This window comes from Triturus cristatus, chromosome 6 (genome assembly GCF_964204655.1).
Source record: "Triturus cristatus chromosome 6, aTriCri1.1, whole genome shotgun sequence".
Taxonomy (NCBI): Eukaryota; Metazoa; Chordata; class Amphibia; order Caudata; family Salamandridae; genus Triturus; species Triturus cristatus.
Genome location: NC_140589.1, coordinates 1,605,892,834 through 1,605,906,624, shown reverse-complemented (window position 1 = coordinate 1,605,906,624; position 13,791 = coordinate 1,605,892,834). Strand labels below are relative to the sequence as shown.

Sequence of the window (13,791 nt, the reverse complement as noted above, 5' to 3'; positions counted from 1 at the left end):
ATTTGGATTCACAAGCCCTGCGCACTCCGGGTGCACTGTACTAGGGTCTGACAGGTAAACCAAACCTACCAATCATGGATTCACAAATTCATACATCAATTTACAATAGGGAGCACTTGCACTGTGGCACTGGACAGCAGTGGCACAGTGCCCTGAGCATCTAACACCAGCAAAAACACACGAGGCAACAGCAAAAAGTGGAAGGGAGACCCACGCCAAGGTGCCAGGTCTAACATTGACCCTCCCTTTTCTCGGTCCCCAGTTGACTGATCGAACCAAAACTTTCCCAGCAAGTTTTGAGAAGATTTGTCAAACGGAGCCAAAGTTATAGGCAAGTTAAAAAAGGCTTTTCCCATGGAAAATAGGTTGTAACAATAACTATCCAATAGCGGCCACCAGTAGTTAATTTTTATATAATATATATATATATATATATATATATATATATATATATATATATATATATATATATATATATATATATATATATATATATATATATATATATATGTGTATCTATATATTCACATATTTATAATTATATATAGTTTTTCACTCAAAAACTCACTTAGAAATTAAAACCGAAAATCCACTATACTTCATTTGGTTAGGCCCACAATCCATAACTCAAGCAACAGCCGTACAAGTCATAAACACACCAAAAGAAATACTCATGAACTCATCCTAATTAAACAAATGCAAACTGTACACGCTGTAAATCATCTTACAAATGTGATCATATGTCACATTACCCATAACACTTTGACAGAGGAGATTATGAATGAACAACAAGTGCAGTGACATTTGGGCTTTGTACCCCGATTATTGCAGTCTTTCACTATCAAACCATGGGAAAGGACTCATGGCAACCTTGCAACTCCACTTGCTGTCGGTCGTCTATCCATCGAGTAATGCAGCGAGTTTACTTAATTAAATTAGATGTGTTAATGCAACTATAGTGAGTATATGTTCATATAGTAGTCAGTTACATATTTTTGTGATTTTAATAACAAATAAAGTTAGACCAACACTTAAATTAAACATTAAAAAAATTATAATAATAACAATATCAATGTAAACAGCTTTACAATGCCATCTAGAGTGTTTACAAAAGTGCTTCAGGGTGTTATTCTTTCATCTAGTGGCAGGCAAAATGATAACAATATTTTCTGTAGTCAGTGGGATATGAAGCACTAGGAACTCTGGAGCTCTGCTGATGAATGTGTGCATTGCCCTGCATTGAGACATTTCAGACAGCTGATGTTATTTAACACATGGGGCCCGATTCACAGAACAAACTTAAGACAAAATCCTAAACTTAGTACCATTTTGGTATTCACAGAATGCACTTACTACTTCTGGTATTCACAGAATGAACTTACTACTTTTGCGATTCACAGAATAAACTTACTACTTTTGCTATTCACAGAATGGATTTAAGACTACTAACTTTACGTCCGAACTCGGGCCGGAAATTCCGGCCCGGAGGCGGAGCTTCCGGCCCGGAGGCGGAGCTTCCGGCCCGGAGGCGGGGCTTCCGGCCCGGAGGCGGAGCTTCCGGGCCAGAGGTGGAGATTTTAAATCTCCGCCACTGGCCGGAATCCCCACCTCCGGCCCAGAAGCTCCGCCTCCGGCCCGGAAGCCCCGCCTCCGGCCCGGAAGCTCCGCCTCCGGGCCGGAAGCTCCGCCTCTGGGCCGGAATTTCCGGCCCAGGTGCGGACGTAAAGTTAGTAGTCTTAAATCCATTCTGTGAATAGCATAAGTAGTAAGTTTATTCTGTGAATCGTAAAAGTAGTAAGTTCATTCTGTGAATACCAGAAGTAGTAAGTGCATTCTGTGAATACCAAAATGGTACTAAGTTTAGGATTTTGTCTTAAGTTTGTTCTGTGAATCGGGCCCATGGTTGTCAAGCGCACTTTTGTTAAGGTCACATCAACTTGATTTGAAGTGAATGAAAATAATTTCTTAAAAATGGAATTAGACATAGTATACTATTATATGGCATCCGACCCTAGATGAAGGGATGAAACTTGCATTTGTCAGTAATAGAGAAAAAGCATAGAGATTATATGTATTACCTTCAACGGATGAAGAGCTGAAGTTTTTGTACTTGCTGATAACATGTAAGTAACTTGTTATGTACCAATGAGGTGTATCACTGGAAACGTTAATTCTGTATTCGGCAAACGGCCCTCCATTGGAAAACTTCTTGAACTGGATGCCATAGAATTGGTTTTCAAAGCCATCTTGCAGAAGTTCATTAAGCTGTTGTCACGTAGGAAACAAAGAGCATTTTAAAGCAGTGACAATGAGGCATGATCCACCCCTTGCTAGCTAAACAATCCACGTAATTTTGGCATGGCATGATACCATATGTATATAACAGAGCCAAGAATATTTACCTTTTAATAGAAACTTCTCAGTTGCCATACAGTGAGCATACATGTAAATTAGACACAGAGCTCTGTTGTTCCTGCAGACTTTATAAATCAGAGAATTGGTGAATCTAAAGTGTGCAGGACACAAACTTGTGTAACATAACAGCTCACAAGGACACAGTTATGAAAGCAGTAGTGAAAGCATTTGCTTTTACAAATATCACAAAAGGATAACATTAGCAGGGGATGCCATCCACTTTCACTATACAGACCATGCACCTTGATGAGTTTTAGCTGTTTTATCAAACACTTCTTGCAAACGATATCTGTAAATTTTCAGCAGGCTGAAAGGGTAACCTAAAGTAGGCTGCTGCATCCCACTATTGCCAGTTACCCAGTGGCGGCTCGTCCACTAAGGCGGAGGAGTGTTGCCTCACTGCTCCAAAGGAAAAATACAATGATAATAACATATGTTTATTATCATTGTATTCTTCCTATGGAAGGTAGTGGTGGTCAGGGTGGGGCTGGGCAGTGCAGGAGGAAGAGTGGTTCGCATTTGCTAAGTGCGCATGACTGCTTGTGCGGCCCTCTTGGGCCGGCCAAGAAGTCCTGCTCACCTTGCATGTTCCCCACCAGGCTGCAATACACAGCCTGGTGAGGAACTTGCAAGGCCTCCCTGTACCCGTCTGAGTGCCGAACCATGGCTCTCAAATCAATCACTCAGAAGAGCTTGTGGCCGGGTGCTTCCTTCTGATGCTGCGGCCAGTACTGGCAGATGAAGAGGACGGAGGAGAGGCGGCAGTTGTCCATTTCAGGTCCGTTTTTTTTTTCTCCATTCGAAACTCCCTCCCCCCATACCACCCCCACCTGGTAGCAACTGCTGCTGCAGTTACCACCCGACGTTGTCATAGAGTTCAGGGCGTGCTCAGATTCTACAAGTGGCTTATGGGCCTGAGAAATCTTGGACTGAGCTACAGTCAACATTATAGCTCATGTAGGGAGGGCCTTTACATATCAGTATAGCCTGTATATTATGCAACTAACTCTGTTTAGACATTCCAGAGAATGTCTCTCATCTATCAAGCATGAGCTCAATGTTACAGGTCTGTGCAAAAAAAATAAAATAGCATCCCCAAATTTTAGAGATCATTATGACCATAGGGGTGCAGCCTAACATCTTTCAGTGGGGGTTAGGGTGGCCTCCATCAAATTGCTCACATGTACAACTATTTGAACAATAGCAATGTATTTTACAAGCACGTCTCACAAGGAAATAATGAATCTCATAGAGAACCCAAGGAATTTATGGAGGATACCAAGATTCAGCAAATTACCACCAGACAACATGATTTGTTCAAAGCCCCTGTTACAGTGGTGGAACTTAAAAAGGCAATTGTTGATCTTCCAGCAGATTAGGTGACTGTATGCGTCTTTATTCTTGCATCATTTTCTGCCTGGCTTATTACTATTCTTAGGTCGCTATTTATGAATGTATTACATTAAATTGGTACTAACAATCTAATCTCATCCCTATTAAAGAAAAATTAAGATCCACTCAATTGTGGGTCATATTAACCAATATCCCTTATTAAGGCTGATTCAAAAATCTATTCTAAGATCTTTGCCTATAGATTCAAATCTTGGATTAATAGCTGAGTTGACCCCTTACAACACCGCATGGTTCCTATGAGATGCTACTCTTCATACAAACGTACCCATCACTGTTTTTGATGTGGAAGTGGAATTCAGAGTACCAGCCGGCATGGTCCTGCTGGACACTGAAAAAGCATTTGATAGGGTCTCCTGGCCTTTTCTCTGTTGTGTAGTGAAAAGTTTTGGTTTTGGCCCAAAGCTCATGCAAAGAATACAGCTAATTTATCATAACCTCTCTGCAAGAGTGGTATCTATGGGTATAAGTTCGCAATTATGAGGGACACACATAAAGGCTTCCACCTATCACCTCAAATGTTTACTTTATACTGGGAACCCTATATCAAGATGTTACCTCGGGGCCTGACTTGCGTGCCAAACAAGATGACCGCGTAGCTCCAGAGCTCTGCGCCACCGTTTCCCGATGTGACTCTCTTTGGGAGGGAAACGCTCTTCAATCAATTATTGGACATCAGGAATGTTAACTACTTACAGCGGTGAGGCTCCAGATACATTTTAATGCTGTTTCTACCAATTGTTGGCATTTTCTGAAGGCACAATGCGTCTTGTACGTTAGCATTTTGTGTTTTACTCATTGCACCCACCGTTTCTTGGAATGTTTTCTCCTGACTCTTTGAATGTTGGAAATCTTTGATACAGGCAGCGGTGAGTCTCTTGATACCTCATAATGCTGCGTAAATCGATTTTTGTTTAACGGTCGCCATTTTGTGTTTTATTCATTGCGCCCACCATTTCTTAAGACATCTTCTTTTTTAGATGTCAGGAATCTTTGCTACTTGCAGCGGTGAGCCTCCCGATACCTCTTAATGCTGCTTTAATCGATTCTTGGCATTTCTGATGGCACAACGTGGCTTATATGTTCGACAGCCGCCATTTTGTTTTTTATTCATCGCACCCACCGTTTTTTCAAGTTGTTTCTTTCTGACTCTACTATCCTCACAAGAAACAATATTGTTTTTTATTAACTCTTTATGTACTTCTGACAAGAACCTTTACTTTTGAAATGCTGCTGCTTCTGCATACCACCTTGACATGTGTTACCTGCGGTTTGTCCTCTCTGTGAGCAACCTTCATTTTATGAGGTAATTTCATAATCAAATCATATCGCTTTTCTTGACTTTGGGGTTTCTTGTTTGAATTACATCTCATTCCCTTGGAAAAGGTTATCTACATCTCAAAGACTTTCGATTTTAAGCTCATTCTAACAGTGGTTTAAAGATTTATAAATATCAGTCTCTAAGAGTTAGTTTGCCTTCAACTAAACTCCATTGCACTTTTATGGGGAGATTGCGGAATCTTAGGCTTACTGCTTCCACCAAAGCGGTTGTGTGTTCAGATTCAGACTCTAACTTCAACTTTAATGAAATGGAAGACCTTTCTACCCAGAAATCCGATCATTCTTCAGGCACCATTCCTAAAACGCAGCTTTCAAGCAAATTACCTGCAATTTCTACCAAACGTCCAAAAAAAGACCCTCCTTCTCCAATGAATGCTTCCTCAGCCTCCATGGATATACATTTTGAAGAAATCTGTGCCCCGAAACCTTTCATAGAGGAAACAAACAAGACTCTACAGTTTTTGCACAATATATGATCTTCATTAGACTCGTGAGTGCTCATTGTAGAACAACAGAGCCTCTTCAAGCGTCTTGCTCACGTATTTCATCTCTAGAGTCAGATGTATCTCTACTTAAGAAACAAGCAGAGGATTTGAAAAATCGAAATCGCAGGAACAATCTTAGAATTTATGGTCTCCCTGAAAATATTGAAGGTTCCAACCCAACTGTCTTTTTTCAGTCATTTTTGCCTAAACTCTTGGACTTAACTGCTACTTCTTCTCATAACATCCAAAGAGCTCATAGCCCTGGTCCTAAAATGTATGTGAAGCCACGTGGTGTCATCTTGCTTTTCTTACAATACACTGATCTCCTACAAGTCATGTCTGCTGTCAAGTTTAAAATGCAAATTTTTTGGAAAGGTCATCGTCTATATTTTTCTCAAGATGTAGCTAAAATTACGGAAGACCGTTGGAAGAAGTTTCTTGATCTACGCCCTCAACTACGTGCAATTAATGCCAGATTTGGACTTCGTCATCCCTGTCTCTTCAAGGTTACTTACAATGAAAAGACTACAACATTTGACGATCCAGCAGCACTGCAGGAATCTCTTCGTCAGCATGGAGCTCACGATATGGACACTTCAAAACCTGCATAATTACTGTTTCTGCCTCATGTTGTGTAATTGTTTTCTTGTTCTGGTTACATTATGAGTGTTGTGTCATTTAGCTTTTCATACTGCCTTAATTAAGGTACCTTATTATGTACTTTTTTCTCATATTTCTCTCCCCATGGTTACTACTTCACCTTTCATAAAATTTTCTTTCTCTCTCATACAGGTGTTTTACTCCTACAATTGTGTTCCCTATTGATTTTCCTGTTACATTGAAGTTTTGAATGTAATCCATTCAGTCTTCGGTGGAATTTCGCTGCTGTCGTTGTCATCTTCTGGTGTAGTCACTCCCCATTTTGTTTTGTATTTGTAGGTATGTTTTTCAGTCGTCATTGTATGGCATGTACTGTCTCTTTGTTCTTTATCTTCTAATTTCTTTTTTCTCATTTCTTTCTATTTACCTTCCTAGATTTTGTTCTTTTATCTTTTTTACTTTTCTTTTTTATCTCTTTCGTCTCTCATGTTCTTCTCTCTAAAACAAGTATCCATTCTTTTTCTTATATCATTCATACTTGTAAATCCTCTTTGCTAACTCAACTGCTTTTTTTCCTTCACTTTGTCTCCTTCTACATATCCCAAGTAAATTTAACTTTGTCTATTGTAAGTATATTGTTTATTCCTACTTTTCTCATTAAAGTACATTTCGGGTTACTACCTGGAATATTAAAGGAGTAAATAATCCTATTAAAAGGCAACGGGTATTATCTCACCTGGCAAAGTTCAAAACTGACATTGCTTTACTTCAAGAATCTCACATTTCTGAAACTGAAGCCCATGCTGGGTGGGGCATGTGTTTAATTCCCCTGCACTAGGTAAGAAAAATGGTGTTTTGGTTTTATGTCATAAGGAATTAAATGTTTCTTTTGTTCACCAGGAAGCTGATGTTGAAGGGCGTTGGGTTATTGTTAAGCTTCTTATAGATAAGATTTCTTTAGTTATCTTTAATATATATGCACCTACTTCGATTGATAAACTTTTCTGGACTAATATATCTGATAAATTACTTACATATGATGATGATTACATTATATTTGGTGGTGATTGCAATCAAATTCTTGACCCACTTCTTGATAGGCATTCTAATGTTAAGTTTACCCCATCTAAATTGCAAGTTCAATTTGCCTCCACAGTGCGGCGTAAAGCACTAGTTGATATTTGGCGACTATGTCATCCTGAACTTAGAGAGTACAGTTTTTACTTGGCTGCCCATCACTCCCAGTCCCGTATTGATTACCTCTTTTTAAGCACATCCCTGTCCCCAACATGCCATTCAATCTGAAATTGGTTCAATCCTCATTCACGCTCCCATTTTTGTTGATATTGACCTCGTTCCCTTTTCCCCTCATCGTCAGAAATTTAAATCTTTTTCCTCTGAATTTTTACTATCAATAATACCCCAGATTCTCCTTTGTGATGGTATGGGATTCTTTTAAAGCAGCTGCCAGAGACCCAGTCCTCTCAGTTACTTGATAAAATTAAACAATTGGAATACACATATTATCATTCCCCTAATGATTCTGCTTTAAAAAATCTCCTTGACGCTAAAATTACTTTTAATAAATTATCCACTGATGCTGCTTCCAACTACCTATTAAAAAGTAGTTCTCGCTATTATGGTGGCCAAAACAAAATGGGTAAATTATTGGCTAACTACTTAAAAGGGAGGAAAGAAAGATCTAAAATATAGTCTTTACAAGGCTCTGATGGCACTCCTATTTTTAAGGCTAAAGATATCCTAAATGAATTTGTTTCCTTCTATAAAAATCTTTATACCCCTGAATCTTTATCAGATGAGTCTGACCTTCTTTCATATTTTCGATCCATTCCCTCTCCTTCATATAATCACATTGATTTCGAACCTTTAGGAGCTATTTCTTTAGCAGACATATCTCAACCTGTTTTAGTACTACGACATGGGAAAGCGCCTGGGCCAGATGGTTTTACCATTGAATTTTAATCTCACTTTGCAAGTATTCTTTTACCTAAACTTTTATTTCCGTTCCAATCTTTCGGGAATAATAATTTCTCTAGTGGTAGGTTTCAAGAAGCACTGATATGCTTAATTGCCAAAGATGATAAGGATCATTCTCTCTGCAAGAATTATCGGCCTATTACATTAGTTAACACAGACTATAAGATTTTCGCGACGATCATGGCACTTCGTATTGATCCTATTTTACCTGATCTCATTGGTCCTGAACAAGCAGGTTTTGTTAAAGGACGTCTTGCATCTGATAACTCTCGAGTCTTCTTTAATATTCTAAGCAAGGCTTCTTCTCTAGATCACCTAATTGCAGCGATTACCCTTGATGCTGAAAAAGCTTTGGACAGGATTGGTTGGGATTTTATGTTTCAAGCTCTGAAGTGGGACGGTTTTCTTTCTAAATTAATTGCTTTAATTTCTTTATTATATTCAGATCCCCGGGATTCAATCTTTGCTAACGGTCAGGCTTCCGATTACTTCTCATTACGTAGAGGAGTGCGGCAAGGATGCCCTCTGTCCCTATTATTATAAGTCATAGCCCTAGGACCTTTCGTAACTAAAATCAGACAAGATGATCGTATTACAGTGTTTCATTTTGGCTCTTATCAAGTTAAGATGTCAGTTTATGCTGATGATATTCTTTTATATTGTTCTAATCCTGATACCTCTCTTACTCCCTTTCTTCAGCAAGTATCCTCATATTCGAAACTTTCAGGTTATCGTCTAAACGCTGATAAATTCAAAATTTTGCCTTTAAATTTTCTTTGTCAAAAACATTCTCTTTGCATCCTCTGGTTTCACCTGGCAGCCAATTAAAATAAAATATCTGGATTATGGTTTGCACCTTTATTATCTGACACATTAAAGTTAAACTTTGAGTATATTCTTAAAAAATTAAATGATACTATTGATCGCTGGCACCCCCTCTTCCTCTCCTGGTCGGGTAGGTTAGATTCTATCAAGATGATACTCTCCCCTCTTGTATTATATATTATTTCTATGATTACTATTCACATCCCTCAATATTATTTTAAGAGAATTGATTCCACTCTGACAAAATTCTTATGGAAAGGTAAATCATCGCGTATCGCCTTATCCTCTCTCAAGAAGGATAGACCTAATGGTGGCCTCAAGTTCCCCGATTTTAAGACTTATCATTCCGCTTTTTCTCTAAAACAAAAGACACACAATTGATGGACGGAATGCAGAACAAATCAAAACATTCACCCTCAGTCAAGAGATCTGGGTTAAATCCATCATTCCTTTGCTCACCATGCCACCCCAGTTTAGACCTGCCATATGCAAATCAGTCTTGGTCCTATGCCTCATGGGAACAGTCCAGCCCGAACTGCCAAGCCAGGTTCTCCCTAGACTGGAAACAAGCATCCTAGGACCGGTTTCGGAGTTTCACCCCTTTACAGCCAGGATAGCTTGATTCCAGTGACACAGTGAGCCTAGGACCACGTCTGGGAATACCTGGCGCACTTAGGACGAGAAAGCAAAAGACACACAATTGATGGACAGAATGCAGAACAAATCAAAACATTCACCCCCAGTCAAGAGATCTGGGTTAAATCAATCATTCCTTTGCTCACCATGCCACCCCAGTTTAGACCTGCCATATGCAAATCAGTCTTGATCCTGCACCTCATGGGAATGGTCCAGCCCGAACTGCCAAGCCAAGTTCTCCCTGGACTGGAAACAAGCATCCTAAGACCAGTTTCGGGGTTTCACCCCTCTTCAGTCAGGATAGCTTGATTCCAGTGGCACAGTGAGCCCAGGACCCACCGCCCGCCATCCTAATGGGCCTCTTAGTCTGTTCATCTTATTGAAAAATGAATAAGGGATCCAGATAGATAAGGAAGGAAAAAAACAAAAAATCATCTGGTAAAGCTAACATGTTTATGATGTTACATTCACCTAGAATACCAACAGGTAAATCTTTCCATTTGCTGTAAAGTTATACAATATTGTTCATTGGTGGAATATAATTCAGGGTAAATACCTCTTCAATATTGGGTGTAATCTGAACCTCGAGATAGGTGGCTGTTGTTACAAATCCAGAGTTTCGGGCAGGGTGTTTGCCATTACATAAGACTTAAGTATTACCTCTATTTTAGGCATAGCCAGACAACATGCCATATTTCCTAGCTTAGTTTTCAATTGCTTGTGATGCCATGTCTGGATTAGATGTAAAAATTGTCACTTCATCAGCATAAGTGACAACCTTCCTAATGGATCCATTTAGAACTACAGGTAGGATATGCATAGATGGAGGTAACATCTTTTTTTTTAAGTTTGATTTATTGAGTAATAACAAAAGGAATAGAAAACAATGAAATGAATATAATCATTCCTATTTGACAGTAAAAGTGAGTCAGTAAAATGAAAGAAGATATAGAGGTTAAACTATTTAACTGCATACAAAAGGGAGAAATACAATGTAATAATAAGAAAACAAATAAAAGAACAAAAAGGGGAGATCAAGGAGAAGGAAGCAAAAGTAATTAATATATCACAGTTAAAACATCATGGGCCTCATTTATAGGAAGTGACACATCGGTGACGCATCGGTGCTGGGACCTGCGGCCAGTGGTGCAGCGGTCCCGCACCGGCGATTAGGATACCACCGCCACCGTGGCATCCTCCATTCCCAGCATTGTGGCGGGCGGTGCGGTGAGCACCGCCCGCCACAATGCTGGGAATGCACTGCGTGCATTGTCATGCACAAGGTGATAGGCACCTCGAGGTGCCTGCCACCATATCCATGACAATGCGGGGGGGAACCATAGGTACCCCCCACACCCCCTATACCCTGGGGGCCTGCAACTGGCCCCCAGTAGAGAATTCTGCATGCCTTTCTGTGGCGGCAATGCCGCCACGGAAAGGCATGTTTCCGCACCCATGGTAATATGGATGGCGGTGTCTAGCAGACACCGCCACCATATTAAACGCTTTTCCACCCGGTCGACTTGTCGACCAGGCAGAAAAGCGGCAGACGGTCTTCCCGTCCGCCACGGTACCCCCGCCATAATAATATGGCAGGGGGTAAATGGGTGGTGGCCGGGGAAGGATGTAGGGTGGATCGCCCTGCATCCTAATGGGCCTCTAGGTGTTGCAAAGTCATCCTGTGCCCTGGGCGCCCCCCAATTTTTTTCTGACTGGTATTGGTGGTAACTGACTTGACTGGCCCTAGGCTCTGCCTAACCAGGCCAAGGGCCAGTTCTATGCTGAAGACATACGTAGAATAGAGTAAAAACACCTAATAACACTAGGGTACACTATGGAATAGGGTACCCCTGTGATTGGCATGACCTCCCCTATAAGGCCCTAGTACATATAGGGCAGGGGTATTGAAACTACCTTGAAGTCCCTAATGTAGAATAGGGCAGGAAAGTTTAGAGGCAAGCAGCCTTTTCTGTACTTGCATGTGTGTACTGCTGTAGCCTGAGGACAGTTTAAAAGCAGGCCTGTGTTGCAGGACTGCTTTTTGTAATGCAAATTGTGCCTAAACTCAGCTTTGGTGTTTGGGGTACTTAAAATGGATAAACCAAAATGTTTGGAAATGGTTGGTACCCCAAGGTCTCCCCTAGGTGTCCCAGGAGTGGGGGTCAGGTACTTAGTAGGAGCATCCTTATAAAAAGGTTTTTATATGCCCTGGGGTTTGTAAAATTTCACATTTCACTCCCCACATTGTAGTAAAGTGCTTCCCAAAATCGACTTTTGTGCTAGGAGCACTGTGAAAGAGGATCTGCAATATTTTTATATATTCAGAACCCCTAAAGTCTTTTCTACGTGTTGCAGGGATGGGGGAGGTCCTGTAGATTTAAGCAAGGTCCTTATAAAACCTGTTTTATAGGCCCTGGTATTGGAGAAATTGCCCAGTTCATTTTTCCATCATTGCAGATCCCCAGCCCATAGCTTAACATTTTTGGGTTATTAGTTAATAACTGGAGAAAGAAAAGCCCTAAAACTAGGATTAAAGGAAGCAGTAGAATGGTATTGATAAATCCAACAATATGGTATTGTTGAATTTATTCTAAAATGTGCAGACAAGAAGTTATAAGACTTTCTTACCTGTAAGCCAAAATTCAACCCTGCAGTGCTCTGCCCTGATTGGTCAGAGATTAGTGGATTAGCCTGGCTGCTTTGAAGAGGTGATAAATGACCCCTGGGATTAGGAAGCCTTTTGCGGAGGAGAGGTTGCTGGGCACAGGAATGCCAAAGTCAAGAGGAGTGGTAGTAATTAATGCTCCTAAAGGGTAGGAAAAGACAAGCTATAGAAACCAATTTTCATTTACACCTCTCCCCTCTGCTTCACAGCCAGATGGGGGGATTAAGGAGGAATTCCCAGATGTATGGGGGAGTGGACCTATGCAGATGAAGCCATCCTATGGGCTGGTGTATATAATTCTTCTCCCTCTGCTGAAGATTCTGACATATTGAATTTTGGGGGAATATTGCCTTCTGGGTTAGCATTGTGACACACTTTGGAGGAAGTGGTCATGTCCAATGAAGTGCAGGGTGTTGCCCGTCACCTCATTAGACAGGAGATTCCTTCTGCTTGAACCCAGAGAACACTGACTAAGGGGTCGATTCCGATCCTGGAGAAACCGGGTACTCGTACCCGGTAAAAACACCATACAAACATGCAAGTACGATTCGTACGGAAACACCATTTCCGTACGAGTCGTACAAAACACCGACCGACACAAAAACACATACAAATGTGATCCGGGACGGCGCGTACGCGACATGCGGACGGAGTTAGGCAGCTTTTTACGTACCAGCAAGTACGATTCGTACCGACAGCACTCCGGATGGCTATATTTTTACGGCACACAATAAGTGCCGTTAAAGCTAAGTACGCCGTGAAGCATGAGGAAAATGGGCCCGGTACGCGCCGGACACCCCCCCCAGCCCCCCTGTATGTCCGCGCCATCCCCCTAGCCCCCCCGTATGTCCGTGCCATCCCCCCAGCTCCCTGTATGTACGGTGCGGACCCCCACCCCACCCCCCGTATGTACGGTGCGGACCCCCACCCCATCCCACCCCCGTATGTACGGTGCGGACCCCCACCCCACCCCCCGTATGTACGGTGCGGACCCCCACCCCACCCCCAGGTATGTACGGTGCGGACCCCCACCCCACCCCCTGTATGTACGGTGCGGACCCCCACCCCACCCCCGTATGTACGGTGCGGACACCCACCCCACCCCACCCCCGTATGTACGGTGCAGACCCCCACCCCACCCCCTGTATGTACGGTGCGGACACCCACCCCACCCCCGTATGTACGGTGCAGACCCCCACCCCACCCCACCCCCGTATGTACGGTGCGGACCCCCACCCCCCATATGTACGGTGCGGACCCCCACCCCACCCCCCCATATGTACGGTGCGGACCCCCACCCCACCCCCCGTATGTACGGTGCAGACCCCCACCCCACCCCCATATGTACGGGGGGTGGGGTGGGGGTCCGATTCGTATGGTGTTTTTTACATACGAATCGTACTTGCCAGTTTGTAC

General features: G+C 42.1%; 1 protein-coding gene across 1 annotated transcript in view; it reads right to left on the bottom strand.

The window, feature by feature from the left end:
- LOC146821707 (uncharacterized) overlaps positions 1-13,791 on the bottom strand; it is an 857,433-nt gene that overhangs the window by 214,957 nt on the left and 628,685 nt on the right. Inside the window, exon 23 of the mRNA XM_085612743.1 lies at positions 2,079-2,265. Coding sequence (XP_085468869.1) covers positions 2,079-2,265 — 187 coding nt within the window. The remainder of the gene's footprint in view (positions 1-2,078; positions 2,266-13,791) is intronic.